The 15,307-nt window shown below is 45.0% G+C and overlaps 2 protein-coding genes across 4 annotated transcripts in view; both read left to right on the top strand.

Moving 5' to 3' along the window:
• haus3 (HAUS augmin like complex subunit 3) overlaps positions 1-10,986 on the top strand; it is a 31,102-nt gene extending 20,116 nt beyond the window's left edge. For 2 of the 3 annotated variants that reach the window (XM_036957884.2, XM_021577863.3), the window contains exons 2-6: positions 395-1,429; positions 1,621-1,833; positions 2,067-2,305; positions 9,184-9,478; positions 10,286-10,986. In XM_036957884.2, coding sequence (XP_036813779.2) covers positions 422-1,429; positions 1,621-1,833; positions 2,067-2,305; positions 9,184-9,478; positions 10,286-10,516 — 1,986 coding nt within the window. In that variant the 5' untranslated portion in view covers positions 395-421 and the 3' untranslated portion in view covers positions 10,517-10,986. The remainder of the gene's footprint in view (positions 1-394; positions 1,430-1,620; positions 1,834-2,066; positions 2,306-9,183; positions 9,479-10,285) is intronic. The other variant, XM_021577864.3, reaches the window with a different exon arrangement.
• Positions 10,987-11,157: 171 nt separating this feature from the next.
• poln (polymerase (DNA directed) nu) overlaps positions 11,158-15,307 on the top strand; it is an 82,372-nt gene continuing 78,222 nt past the window's right edge. The window contains exon 1 of the mRNA XM_090213369.1: positions 11,158-11,334. Coding sequence (XP_090069495.1) covers positions 11,174-11,334 — 161 coding nt within the window. The 5' untranslated portion in view covers positions 11,158-11,173. The remainder of the gene's footprint in view (positions 11,335-15,307) is intronic.

The following is a 15,307-nucleotide window of genomic DNA, read 5'->3' as shown; positions in this document are numbered from 1 at the left end:
TTTATTTGGCCCGGTCAGAATCGACTGTGGTTCGTCTTGCTCCGGTGGTAGGAATACTGGGTTTATGTCACCGTAAATGTGTCAACATGTTTGAGGTGTTGGCAGTTGCATAGGCCGTTCTCATTCAGCAGTGGCGACACACACACTCTTTCCAGGCATAGCCTATAGGCCTAGTGTTTAATATTTTTATTTATAATTTTTATATGTATTCATTTGGGTTCACTGTGCGGACCGAAGAGGTCCCCATACCGAACAGTTTGTTACGAATACGTGCGCCGCTACACCCCTAATTTCTATTAAGTGACTATGATTTCACAGTGTAAATATCGTTGATTATCTTTCTGTCAATTGTCATCTGTATAACTCCCACCCTTGACCCTACTGCTTCTGACAGTTTGGTAGCCTGTAGAGTGCTGTCATCATGTTAGACGGTGGTCAGTTCGTGGAGGCGTTGGGTCGCCTAGGTTACCCAGGCATCGCATCCCTGAAGGGCTCTGAGTTTGACTGGCTCTTCGACTGCGCTCCGGAAAACCTCCAACTCCTACGCTTCGTCTGCCGCACCCTCAACCAGGGAAATGTGCTCACCCCGGAGGAGGCCCGGGCCTTCGAGGCCCTCCGCAACTCTGGCAAGCCCATCCTCGATGGGACTGCGCTTGATGAGGTCCTCAAGACCTGTGGGCCTGCTGCTGGAATAGGTGTGGTCGGTCCTTCCTCAGCGGAGGGGGAGGTGAGCGTGGAGGATCTAGAGGCAGAGCTATCTGCTCTGAAAAAGGAGAAGCAGCTAAAACAGCGCAGGTACAAGAAGCTGCAGGTGCTCGCCACCGCCCGGGCTGACGTTGCGCTCCGATTGGCCTCCCAGCAGGACGCTGCTGCCAGCAGGCTGAAGGACGCCAACGTGGCGCTGGGGGCGGAGAACGCTGGAACCAACGCCGCGCTACAGAACCTCATGGACGAGGTGAAAAAGCTAGGATCATTCCTCAAAATAGACCCAGTGTCCAACGAAGGAAAGGCCCAGGGAGAGGCTGCTGCCTCTGGTTCTGTGACCATCACCGCCCCTCCAGGGCCCCCTGTCCTGCTCTCCCAGCTGTCCCTGGAGCCCTACCTCCACCAGGAGGAGCTTAACACAAAGGCCCTGGCCGCCCTCACCCAGCGCCAGTTCTTCCAGGGCATCAGCAACATGGTGGAGACGTCCTGCTCCGAACGCTTCCAGCTCCTGGACCTCAGCCTCTGCGATGACGGGGATGAAATAAAGGAGAAGGGTGGAAAAGAGACGGAGGAGAGAGTTGTGGAGCAGAGGAGGAAGGAGATGGCCAGGCTCCAGTGGGGTCATATGGTGGCCCAGCACCAGCTGATCAAGGCCAGGGCAGAAGAGCAGGGAGCCAGGGTTGGGCTGGAGTGGATCACAGGGAACCTGCAGTCATTCACCAAGGTAAGGCACTGGAGTGTTAGAGACTAGAGTAGTACATCTACCACAGTTCAGCCTTAGTCTTTAGTGCTGTTGGTTTTGTAAGTGTTGCATGCTTTGTAGTCTGTACACACAATCACACCAGCCTTACAAACAAACATCATCATACTTACTCTCTAATGCAACCTTTTATCGTTCTTTCTCTCCTCTCCCAGGGCACCACCAACTCCACCTCTGCTCTCCAGGCGCGTGAAGCTGTGTCTAGGCGTGAGCTGCAGGGCGTGGCGGCTGATCTGGAGTCTCTCCTCCAGGGGTCTCTACCGGCTGCTCTGAGGGAGAGCGCCAGGCTGCTCAACGTGCCTGTGGTGAGGGGAGACCTGGACCTGCAGCTGGCCAGACAGGACTACTACACCTCCAGACAGGAGCAGGTACAGTTACTTAGTTTTGTACAAATGCTGTTTTGGATCTTGTTGTTAGAAATCCATACTCAGATCTGCATGGGTTTTCCCATCATTTAGTTTTAAACACCAGGTGAAACAATTATCATCGTTCAGTCCATCATTATCATCTTGTACGTATTTTCAATGTTTCTATTGTTGCCATCCTTAGAGGATAATAACGTTCTTTCTCTATCCATCCATTCCTTCATCTCTCCATCTAGGTCCGAGACCACCTCCTGCGGCAAAAGGCCTCATTCGAGCTGCTCCTCCTGGCCCAGGAGATGGAACTGAGGATGGGTAGGCAGGTGTTGAAGCAGCTTGGGGAGGTGGCAGGCCGGTTGGGGGAGGGAGGAGAGGAGGCAGCCCTCAGGATCCAGGCCCTAGCCCATCCTGAGCTGTCCCATAACCCCAGACCCAGTCCTCAGTCCATCATCAGCTCCAAGGATGCATCCTTCACCAGGTAAGGATTAGAGGAGGACAGGAACCAGGGTCGTGCTCAGTCAGGGACACTGAAGCAAAATGCTTTTCAATGGAAAACAAGGCATTCTTATTGGACGGGTTTAGGTAGTTATTTCCTGTTTCACTGAAAGCGACCCAGATGTATTTGCTTCTCTCACACTAAAATAAATATGGAACACAGTGCATTGATAATCAGTACAGTAGTGATTGGGGTGGGGGGGGTATCAATACAGTTGCATATCACAGTATTCTTTTTGGAAGCTATATCGATATTTGACTCCAAGTGTTGATTTGTAAATAAATAAATAAAAATATACAGTGAGGGAAAAAAGTATTTGATCCCCTGCTGATTTTTCACGTTTGCCCACTGACAAAGAAATTATCAGTCTATCATTTTAATGGTAGATTTATTTGAACAGTGAGACAGAATAACAACAAAAAAATCCAGAAAAACGCATGTCAAAAATGTTATAAATTGATTTGCATTTTAATGAGGGACCCCCTCTTAATCAGAAAGATTTCTGGCTCCCAGGTGTCTTTTATACAGGTAACGAGCTGAGATTAGGCGCACACTCTTAAAGGCAGTGCTCCTAATCTCAGTTTGTTACCTGTATAAAAGACACCTGTCCACAGAAGCAATCAATCAATCAGATTCCAAACTCTCCACCATGGCCAAGACCAAAGAGCTCTCCAAGGATGTCAGGGACAAGATTGTAGACCTACACAAGGCTGGAATGGGCTACAAGACCATCGCCAAGCAGCTTGGTGAGAAGGTGACAGTTGGTGCGTTTATTCGCAAATGGAAGAAACACAAAATAACTGTCAATCTCCCTTGGCCTGGGGCTCCATGCAAGATCTCACCTCGTGGAGTTGCAACGGTCATGAGAACGGTGAGGAATCAGCCCAGAACTACACGGGAGGATCTTGTCAATGACCTCAAGGCAGCTGGGACCATGGTCACCAAGAAAATTATTGGTAACGCACTACGCCGTGAAGGACTGAAATTCTGCAGCGCCCGCAAGGTCCCCCCGCTCAAGAAAGCACATACATGCCCGTCTGAAGTTTGCCAATGAACATCTGAATGATTCAGAGGACAACTGGGTGAAAGTGTTGTGGTCAGATGAGGCCAAAAGCTCCATTTTGGTCTCATCAACTCAACTCGCTGTGTTTGGAGGAGGAGGAATGCTGCCTATGACCCCAATAACACCATCCCCACCGTCAAACTTGGAGGTGGAAACATTATGCTTTGGGGGTGTTTTTCTGTTAAGAGGACAGGACAACTTCACCGCATCAAAGGGACGATGGACGGGGCCATGTACCTTCAAATCTTGGGTGAGAACCTCCTTCCCTCAGCCAGGGCATTGAAAATGGGTCGTGGATGGGTATTCCAGCATGACAATGAACCAAAACACACGGCCAAGGCAACTTGCCACAAGGGTTTTGCCACCATGTACTAAGTAATGTTTTGCAGAGGGGTCAAATACATATTTCCCTCATTAAAATGCAAATTAATTTATACAATTTTTGACATACGTTTTTTCTGGATTTTTTGTTGATATTCTGTCTCTTACTGTTCAAATAAACTTACCATTAAAATTATAGACTGATAATTTCTTTGTCAGTGGGCAAACGTGGAAAATCAGCAGGGGATCAAATACTTTTCCCCCTCACTGTAGTTAGCGTTAATCGGCTGTACCTGCACCCAAACTTTTTTTTCTCCATTCCGTTTATAATTAGTGAGCCAAAATGTTTTCAGCACTTATATTTCCCTGACTAGCTAGCTAGGTTTCATCCAATTGGCGACACATTTTTATACAAAAATTCTAAAATCTACAATAAATAAAATAAGCACATTTTACCACCAGAGATGTTCCCATAAAATTGACTTGTTGCGGATAAAAGTCTGCGTGATGATGTAACGCACTTTTTTTTAAATGTTTTATTTTTTTTTATAACCCCTTTCTCTCCCCAATTTCGTGGTATCCAATTGGTCGTTAGTCTTGTCCCATCGCTGCAACTCCTGTACGGACTCGAGAGAGGGGACGGTCGAGAGCCGTGCGTCCTCCGAAACCTAGCCAAGCCGCATTGCTTCTTGCCACGATTTTTGCAATTCGTTCCAGTCACAGGCAGCAGAGAACTGGAACGAAAGGCGGCCAAATGAGGTGTTGGCTTTAGGGATGATCAGTGAGATACACCTGCTGGAGCGCGTGCTACGGGTGGGTGTTGCCATCGTGAACTGAGATAAGGCGGAGCTTTACCTAGCATGGACTTGTAGATGACCTGGAGCCAGTGGGTCTGGCGACTAGAGCATACAGGTCGCATTGGTGGGTGGTATAAGGTGCTTTAGTAACAAAACGGATGGCACTGTGATAAACTGCATCCAGTTTGCTGAGTAGAGTGTTGGAAGCTATTTTGTAGATGACATCGCGGAAGTCGAGGATCGGTAGGATAGTCAGTTTTACTAGGGTAAGTTTGGCGGCGTGAGTGAAGGAGGCTTTGTTGCGGAATAGAAAGCCAACTCTAGATTTGATTTTAGATTGGAGATGTTTGATATGAGTCTGGAAGGAGAGTTTACAGTCTAGCCAGACACCTAGGTACTTATAGATGTCCACATATTCTAGGTCGGAACCATCCAGGGTGGTGATGCTAGTCGGGCGTGCGGGTGCAGGCAGCGAACGGTTGAAAAGCATGCATTTGGTTTTACTAGCGTTTAAGAGCAGTTGGAGGCCACGGAAAGAGTGTTGTATGGCATTGAAGCTCGTTTGGAGGTTAGATAGCACAGTGTCCAAGGACGGGCCGGTATACAGAATGGTGTCGTCTGCGTAGAGGTGGATCAGGGAATCGCCCGCAGCAAGAGCAACATCATTGATATATACAGAGAAAAGAGTCGGCCCGAGAATTGAACCCTGTGGCACCCCCATAGAGACTGCCAGAGGACCGGACAGCATGCCCTCCGATTTGACACACTGAACTCTGTCTGCAAAGTAGTTGGTGAACCAGGCAAGGCAGTCATCAGAAAAACCGAGGCTACTGAGTCTGCCGATAAGAATATGGTGATTGACAGAGTCGAAAGCCTTGGCAAGGTCGCTGAAGACGGCTGCACAGTACTGTCTTTTATCGATGGCGGTTATGATATCGTTTAGTACCTTGAGCGTGGCTGAGGTGCGCCCGTGACCGGCTAGGAAACCAGATTGCACAGCGGAGAAGGTACGGTGGGATTCGAGATGGTCAGTGACCTGTTTGTTGACTTGGCTTTCAAAGACCTTAGATAAGCGGGGCAGGATGGATATACAGTGCCTTGCGAAAGTATTCGGCCCCCTTGAACTTTGCGACCTTTTGCCACATTTCAGGCTTCAAACATAAAGATATAAAACTGTATTTTTTTGTGAAGAATCAACAACAAGTGGGACACAATCATGAAGTGGAACGACATTTATTGGATATTTCAAACTTTTTTAACAAATCAAAAACTGAAAAATTGGGCGTGCAAAATTATTCAGCCCCTTTACTTTCAGTGCAGCAAACTCTCTCCAGAAGTTCAGCGAGGATCTCTGAATGATCCAATGTTGACCTAAATGACTAATGATGATAAATACAATCCACCTGTGTGTAATCAAGTCTCCGTATAAATGCACCTGCACTGTGATAGTCTCAGAGGTCCGTTAAAAGTGCAGAGAGCATCATGAAGAACAAGGAACACACCAGGCAGGTCCGAGATACTGTTGTGAAGAAGTTTAAAGCCGGATTTGGATACAAAAAGATTTCCCAAGCTTTAAACATCCCAAGGAGCACTGTGAAAGCGATAATATTGAAATGGAAGGAGTATCAGACCACTGCAAATCTACCAAGACATGGCCATCCCTCTAAACTTTCAGCTCATACAAGGAGAAGACTAATCAGAGATGCAGCCAAGAGGCCCATGATCACTCTGGATGAACTGCAGAGATCTATAGCTGAGGTGGGAGACTCTGTCCATAGGACAACAATCAGTCGTATATTGCACAAATCTGGCCTTTATGGAAGAGTGGCAAGAAGAAAGCCATTTCTTAAAGATATCCATAAAAAGTGTCGTTTAAAGTTTGCCACAAGCCACCTGGGAGACACACCAAACATGTGGAAGAAGGTGCTCTGGTCAGATGAAACCAAAATTGAACTTTTTGGCAACAATGCAAAACGTTATGTTTGGCGTAAAAGCAACACAGCTGAACACACCATCCCCACTGTCAAACATGGTGGTGGCAGCATCATGGTTTGGGCCTGCTTTTCTTCATCAGGGACAGGGAAGATGGTTAAAATTGATGGGAAGATGGATGGAGCCAAATACAGGACCATTCTGGAAGAAAACCTGATGGAGTCTGCAAAAGACCTGAGACTGGGACGGAGATTTGTCTTCCAACAAAACATAAAGCAAAATCTACAATGGAATGGTTCAAAAATAAACATATCCAGCTGTTAGAATGGCCAAGTCAAAGTCCAGTCCTGAATCCAATCGAGAATCTGTGGAAAGAACTGAAAACTGCTATTCACAAATGCTCTCCATCCAACCTCACTGAGCTCGAGCTGTTTTGCAAGGAGGAATGGGAAAAAATGTCAGTCTCTCGATGTGCAAAACTGATAGAGACATACCCCAAGCGACTTACAGCTGTAATCGCAGCAAAAGGTGGCGTTACAAAGTATTAACTTAAAGGGGCTGAATAATTTTGCACGCCCAATTTTTCAGTTTTTGATTTGTTAAAAAAGTTTTAAATATCCAATAAATGTCGTTCCACTTCATGATTGTGTCCCACTTGTTGTTGATTCTTCACAAAAAAATACAGTTTTATATCTTTATGTTTCAAGCCTGAAATGTGGCAAAAGGTTGCAAAGTTCAAGAGGGCCGAATACTTTCGCAAGGCACTGTAGGTCTGTAACAGTTTGGGTCCAGGATGTCTCCCCCTTTGAAGAGGGGGATGACTGCGGCACCTTTCCAATCCTTGGGGATCTCGGACGATATGAAAGAGGTTGAACGGGCTGGTAATAGGGGTTGCGACAATGGCGGCGGAGAGTTTCAGAAATAGAGGGTCCAGATTGTCAAGCCCAGCTGATTTGTACGGGTCCAGGTTTTGCAGCTCTTTCAGAACATCTGCTATCTGGATTTGGGTAAAGGAGAACCTGGAGAGGCTTGGGCGAGTAGCTGCGGGGGGGCGGAGCTGTTGGCCGAGGTTGGAGTAGCCAGGAGGAAGGCATGGCCAGCCGTTGAGAAATGCTTGTTGAAGTTTTCGATAATCATGGATTTATCGGTGGTGACCGTGTTACCGAGCCTCAGTGCAGTGGGCAGCTGGGAGGAGGTGCTCTTGTTCTCCATGGACTTCAGTGTCCCAGAACTTTTTGGAGTTAGAGCTACAGGTGGCACATTTCTGCCTGAAGAAGCTGGCCTTTGCTTTCCTGACTGACTGCGTGTATTGGTTACTGACTTCCCTGAACAGTTGCATATCGCAGGGACTATTCGATGCTATTGCAGTCCGCCACAGGATGTTTTTGTGCTGGTCGAGGGCAGTCAGGTCTGGAGTGAACCAAGGGCTATATCTGTTCTTAGTTCTGCATTTTTTGAACGGAGCATGCTTATCTAAAATGGTGAGGAAGTTACTTTTAAAGAATGACCAGGCATCTTCAACTGACGGGATGAGGTCAATGTCCTTCCAGGATACCCGGGCCAGGTTGATTTAGAAAGGCCTGCTCACAGAAGTGTTTTAGGGAGCGTTTGACATATGGTTGCACTCACAAGACTCCCAGTTACCCAATACATTTTTGTTTTGTTCGATAAAGTCCCTCTTTATATCCAAAAACCTCAGTTTTGTTGGCGAGTTTTGTTCAGTAATCCAATGGCTCCAAGGCGGTCACAGTAAGTATAAACATGTCGAACGATGTTTATAATCAATCCTCAGTTTGTTTTTTAGTCATAATAATCAATAATATTTCAATAGCTTCTTCAATATAAAAGAAAAGCAAGAAAGGTGCGCTCTCGGTCGTGCGCAGTAAACAGCTCTGGGACACTGCAGGGTCCACTCATTCAGAGTGGTCTTACACTCTCATTTTTCAGAATACAAGCCTGAAACTATTTCTAAAGACTGTTGACATCTAGTGGAAGCCATAGGATGTGCAATCTGAGTCCTAAGTCATTGGACCGTGTAAAGGCAGTCAATGTAAAATTACAAACATAAATCCATCCAGGAAGTAGGATTTTTTTTTCTCAGGTTTTTGCCTGCCATAAGTTCTGTTTTTTTTTAAAAATCAGTTCTGACATTTTTTAAACAGTTCTGGAAACTTTTCATTCCAAATCTACCAATTATATGCATATCCTAGCTTCTGGGCTTGAGTAACAGGCCGTTTACTTTTGGGGCACGCTTTTCATCCGGAGGTGAAAATAGTGCCCCCTACCCTTTTTTTGGGGGGGGGGGGGGGCCTCTACTGTTGGTTTTGTCACAAACATTTTGTTTGCGCTCTGGTATTAGCCTACATAATAAGATTATGGACAAAATGGCACAATTATTTTAATTTGTCAAACGGCAGCAAAGCTTCGATCACCAGAATAAAACACTCAATATTTATTAGAAACAAGCATCAAGGTCATCACTGTGCACTTTCACCACCCTGTGAAGTTCATCATTTATTTCATCTGTAGCCAAATAAACTGTATGGTTTCCCGAGTCGTAGTGTGAGGACCACACACCATATCATCGTGTGACTCCAAGTTTACTTCGATATGATGGTTATTATATCATTATTTGCGCATAAAAGCGTTTCCACCTCCATTTCTCCCATGATGCAAAAAGATCCCACCTAATCTAGTGTGTTTACAGTATGTAAATATACAGTATGTGACACACCTCACTCCCCCAGGCTTCTCCGGATCCTAGAGTCAGGCCACGCCTCAGAACGTGGTGGCCGCGAGGAGCCCTTCCGTACCTATGAGGGGTTGGAAAGTGCCGCCCGTGACCTCCAGGAGGAGCTCCAGTCCTGCCGCGAGGCCCTGGCCGGGGCCGCCCGCCAACAGCACTACACGGGCGCCCGTCTCCACGGCGACTGCGAGGCGTTGCGCCGGGCAACCTTCTCGGGGTTGCAGCAGCTGCTCTTGGCGCCGCAGGTATGTCCTACGGCGACGTCACTTGACCAGGATCTCTGCCCCAACGCACAGGTACGTTTATGAACACCCACACGCTTCCTCGTTATCATCGTCTTCTTCTCAAAGTAGCGTGAGTTAGCAGAGTTTTATTATAACACACGTTTGGGAGATGAAGTGGTAGCACAGGTTCTATGGATTTTATACGTAATTTGCACTGCTGCCGGAGTAATTGCCCGTTGTTTGATAAATACAGTATTTTGAAATGAATGGAATTCTGTTTAGTGGTGGATTCACTGGAGATGTTTCACTTTTATAACACTGCATTTGTATATGGGTTTTGTATAGTGACTGGACAATGAGGCACTGGCACTTCTGTAATGTACAATATGTAAAGAGCACACGTTTTTTTCTTCCAGGTCAACGGGGATCCTTTTCACCCCCTCGGTTCTCTTCTTCTTCCTCTATGTAAAATGTACTAAATTCATGTTTGCTTCATACAGGGTTTCATCTCAGTTCCCCCTGCAGTAAAGAGAGACACTTTAGTTTCTCTCTAAAAACGTGTCGTTGTTTTTAAATGTCTTATTGTCAATAAAGCTGTGAATAACCATCTGTGCGAGGAACTGTTGGTGTATGTCAGTCAGTATTCTAGAAAAGCTCAACCACTTGTGGTATGCAGATGTGAGAAAATACTGAGTACTGTTCTTGCAGTACAGGATAGGACTTTTAAGTTAGTGTCCCCACTTCGTTACTTTATCAGCACTAGCTAGCAGTTATCTGATGTGTCTCTCTGGATGTCTACTAAAAGCCTCTTTCCCTCCACCCTTCCTCTACCCTGTCTTTCCTTTCCATCGTACCCTCTCTTCCTCCCCCTCTCTCAAGGAGTTGACAGTGAGGCTGGGAGAACTGGAGGTCCAGCAGAACAGTCTGTACAGGCTGATGCAGGACGTGATGGGGGAGGTCCGGGGTAAACGCTCCCAGCTGGACCACAGCCCCCTCCTCAGGAGAGAGAGGGAGCTGTACGTTTACTTCCACCTGGACCCCAGGCTGCTGAACAAAGTAGTGGAGGAGCTGGAGAGCAAAGCGGCTGCTGCCAAGAAGGGCCGGTTGTAACGGGGCTCTCTTACCACCTCCTACTTCACCTCTCTTCCCCTCTCCACGACCCCTTTCTCTGGGTGTGAGCGCAAAACACAGCTCATACAGAACAGTGGAGAATCCTGCAGAAAGTAGTGGCGGTGCTTCATGGTGAAGTGGCCACTGAGAAAGGTTCCTGCTCTGCCTTAATGAACCCTGGCTTACCCATTTCCTCTTCCCTCTCGCCACCCCTGGTGCCAGTTAAATGTCAAGCACCTTGGATTTGGAAATACAATATGGAGAGAGGGTTCTGACCAAAAGACAATTGGATGAGGATGACTATTGGATCTCTTCTCTGTTTTCTTGTGGAAAAGTTTCAATTCAGATGTAATGTCACTTGTTTTACTGCTAGTGTTCTTTGTTAATGTTCCTGTAAGCGCCTTTGTGTAATTTGTTTGTTTCGTAAGAAATTATAATAAATATTAATGTCTTCACAACTAATACAAAAATGTTTTGTGCGTGTGAGTATTCCGTTTTATATATTTTTTTTTTCTCCCCCCCCCCCCCCCCAATTTATTTGAAGACAATTCGGCTCCATCAACCAGCTTGATATAACCAGTGACAGGACAGAGAAAGCATGATCATAACTCTGATATTCTTCCTGTTCTTTGTGTAGGCAGCTAGGAGGAATAGGAAATGGAGAGGTACAGTAGCAGCAGTAATAGGCTGTACTCGGGGCCTCTGTCTGCGTCTGGACAGAAGATCCTAGCAGCTCTCCGAGCCCAGAGCCACAACCACTACTCTGACACAGTCAGGGCCCAAAGCTACAGACAGCGTGAGTCGGCAAGGACTGAATAGTGCAGTGCAATATTTAGAATGATGCCGATAGAAATGTGACCTACATATATTCTATAGACCTGACACCATTATTTTATTCTAAACAATCGTAAGCAGTGATGTAGTGGTAAAAAAGTGGGTAAAGTAAGTATTCTCTATTCTACTGTACTTGTAAAAATATATATTTTAAATTGTAAAGAAATTGTAAAAAAAAATTAAAAAGCCTATCTGTTCAAATGTTAGATGAGCGGTATGACAGCAGACCGAGAGGGTACCAGTCAGAGGCCAGCTGGAGTAGAGGAACACAGGAGGAGAGGAGAGGGAGAGAGGCAGACCGGTGAGGAGATGATACAGTAGTAGGGGAATAAAACATTTAAAAAAGCAATTGGGTTGGGTGTATAGGCAGTGTTAGTTGTCATTAGCAACCAAACATGGTACAGAATGAAGTGACATAAAATAGTTTATTTGGTTAGGGATAGGCAGGTAAGAGGTGTCGTTAGAAACCTGAAATGCAGTAAGATGGTATGCTCTTCAGGGAGATGGATTGAGTCCTTACTATATGACAGTGGTGCATGTGGTGAAATTCAATTAACTATTGGTCCCTTGAGGAAACATCTGGTGTGGTATTTCTTGTGCATGCAACAGACACAGAACATATAGGCCAGTTTCCCAGACGCAGATTATACCTATAGTCCTAGACCAGGGATGAGTAATTGGCGGGGTCCCTATTTTGAAGGCCCTTAGAACTCAGTCGGGGTCTCGACTTAATGTTGCGAGTTAGCATATAGTATAATAGATAATGTGCCACTTTGAAATTTGGTTGTGCATCGTCAGTTTTTCTCTTCTTTCGGTCACTGATAGTCAAGTAGCCCATGTCAGCCAATTTTTTTTTTTTGAGATCGCTACATAATTTAGCGGCCAGCTAAATGGGTGCCCCCATTGATTTTGTTTGTCTCATTCAGATGTCATTTAAAATCTACTAACATTTCTTTCCACCCTCTGACAAAATGTGTAGAATTGCAGGAAATTTGCTGTACAACAGCTTATTTTCCTATCCGCCCCATGGCAAAATGAGTAGAATTATATGAAATTAGTTATATAGTTGCAATATCTTCTCTAGGCTCCATGGCAAAATGTCTGGAGTTGCAGCAAAATTGCTTTAAAACTAGTGTTGTGTTTGAGACCGGTTCAAGACCAGAGGGCGGGGCGAGACTGAATAAAGACCGGGAGGAGGACAACGAGACCGAGTCGAGACCAGAAACATGCGAGTCCAATTCAAGACGACGATTGTGATTTTGTCAAATTGCCACTATAAAAAGAGTTTAAAATGTCCAGTATTTCTTGTGGTCATATTTCAGAAGAACATATGGATTCTTTATACATTCAGAATGTTTTTAAAAAAAAAAGGCATACTGAGCCCAAATAGAGCCACTACAAATGATTACGAACCCAAACACTGGGGAACAATGAGGGCTTTTATATTATTACATTCAATGATGTTCTGATTTAATCTCTTCAGTTTTTGTTTGAAAGGAAACCGTTAACACTGAATTTGAAATAAAATGTTTCTTTGGTCTCTGGGGAAATAAATCTAGCTAACTAAGTCAGCCATTGGCTAGGCCACCAGAAGCTAGATAATAAGCCTCTGCCATTCAACTGTATTAATTAGGGCAACATTTTTGGAGTGACAGTGGACTCATCACTTTTTGACTGGGACCGTTTTTACAAAAGCTTATGGAAACGTCTGCCTTCTGGAAGGCCAAGAACTCACTGCAATACCAAAGAGTAGTTTTCCCAAGATCTAGCTAGCCAGCTTTTGCTTTAGGCTTGTTTGCAGGGGCTGTAGCAGGTGTTATTCGAAGAGGATGTTTTGTTAGCTTCTCCCTTTTCAAAAATAACTTTTAAGATATTAACTTTCAAATGATCATCGTATGAGTGGAAGTTATTTTTAATTGCAGCTTGCTTGCTATTGTTAGCCATCTCTTGGAAAATAACTTGTGTGTGAAACATGGTTGCATTTAAACTTTAGATCATCGGTTACTTTGTGTGCTAAATGTGAAATGTTTTTTTGCAATGGAAAGTAATAGTTGTACATTTCGATTAGGAAATACACATCATGACCAAAAGTAAGTGGTCACCTGCTCGTCGAACATTCCAAAATCATGGGCATTAAAATGGAGTTGGTCCCCCCTTTGCTGCTATAACAGCCTCCACTCTTCTGGGAAGGCTTTACACTAGATGTTAGAACATTGCAGAGATATGCTTCCATTCACCCTCAAGCATTAGTGAGGTTGGGCGGTTAGGCTTGGCTCGCTGTCTGCGTTCCAATTAATTCCATAGGCAATCTGGGGTTGAGGTCAGGGCTCTGTGCAGGCCAGTCAAGTTCTTCCACACCGATATCGACGAACCATTTTTGTATGGACCTCACTTTGTGCACGTGGGCATTGTCATGCTGAAACAGGAAAGGGCCTTCCCCAAAGTGTTGCCACAAAGTTGGAAGCACAGAACCGTCTAGAATGACATTGTAAGCTGTAGCGTTAAGATTTCCCTTCATTGGAACTAAGGGGCCTAGTCCGAACCATGAAAAACAGCCCCAGACCATTATTCCTCCTCCACCAAACTTTACAGTTGTCACTATGCATTCGGGCAGGTAGCATTCTCCTGGAAACCGCCAAACCCAGATTCATCTGTCGGACTGCCAGATGGTGAAGAGTTCCAAAGAACAAGTTTCCACTGCTCCAGAGTCCAATGGCGGCGTGCTTTACACCACTCCAGGCGAGGCTTGGCATTGCGCATGGTGATTGTAGGCTTGTGTGCGGCTGCTCGGCCATGGAAACCCATTTCATGAAGCTCCCGACGAACAGTTCTTGTGCTGACGTTGCTTCCAGAGGCGGTTTGGAACTCGGTCGTGAATGTTGCAACCGAGGACAGACGATTTGTATGTGCTTCAGCACTTGGTGGCCCCGTTCTGTGAGCTTGTGCGGCCTACCACTTTGCGGCTGAGCCGTTGTTGCTCCAAACGTTTCCACTTCACAACAACAGCACTTACAGTTGACCAGGGCAGAAATTTGACGACCTGAAATGTGGCGTCCTATGACGGGGCCATGTTGAAAGTCACTGAACTCTTCAGTAAGGCCATTCTACTGCCAATGTTTGTCTATGTAGATTGCATGTAGATAGCCTACTACATAATTGATCAATTATATACAACTACACTACTTGAATATGCATAAATGAGGGTTAAGAAGTGAATATACGCAATATGAAAACAAAGTGGGTATAGGACGTATATCTGCATGTAGCATACACTACACCACTGGCCTTTTTTGTATTACAAAAAATCAGAGGTGTGAAGTACTTAAGTAAAAAGTACTTTAAAGTACTACTTAAGGTGTTTTTTGGGGTATCTGTGCTCTACTATTCATATTTTTGGTCACTTTTACTTCACTACATTCTTAAAGAAAATAATGTACCTTTTACTCCATATATTTTCCCTGACACCTAAAAGTTTGAATGCTTAGCAGGACTGAAAAATGGTCCAATTCACACACTTATCAAGAGGTCATTCCTACTGCCTTTGATCTGGAAAACTCACTAAACACACATGCTTCGTTTGTAAATGATGTCCGAGTGTTGGAGTGCCCCTGGCTGTCCGTAAATGTAAAAATAAAGAGAATTGTGCTGTCTGGTTTGCTTAATATGATGATTTTGAAATGATTTATACTTTTATTTTTTACTTTTGATACTTAAGTATATTTTAGCAATTACATTTACTTTTTAAACTTAAGTATATTTAAAACCAAATACTTTTAGACTTTTACGCAAGTAGTATTTTACTGGGTTACTTTAATTTTTACTTGAGTCATTTTCTAATAAGGTATCTTTACTTTTACTCAAGTATGACAATTCTGTACTTTTCCCACCACTGCAAAAAGTACATTCTCCTACATAAGTGCCCTGGTATTACGGTTGTTATCCTTTCAGCATCACGAG

The sequence above is a fragment of the Oncorhynchus mykiss genome, chromosome 21 (genome assembly GCF_057628025.1).
Source record: "Oncorhynchus mykiss isolate SJ-2025 chromosome 21, ASM5762802v1, whole genome shotgun sequence".
Taxonomy (NCBI): domain Eukaryota; kingdom Metazoa; phylum Chordata; class Actinopteri; order Salmoniformes; family Salmonidae; genus Oncorhynchus; species Oncorhynchus mykiss.
This window is presented reverse-complemented; position numbering and strand designations above follow the sequence as displayed.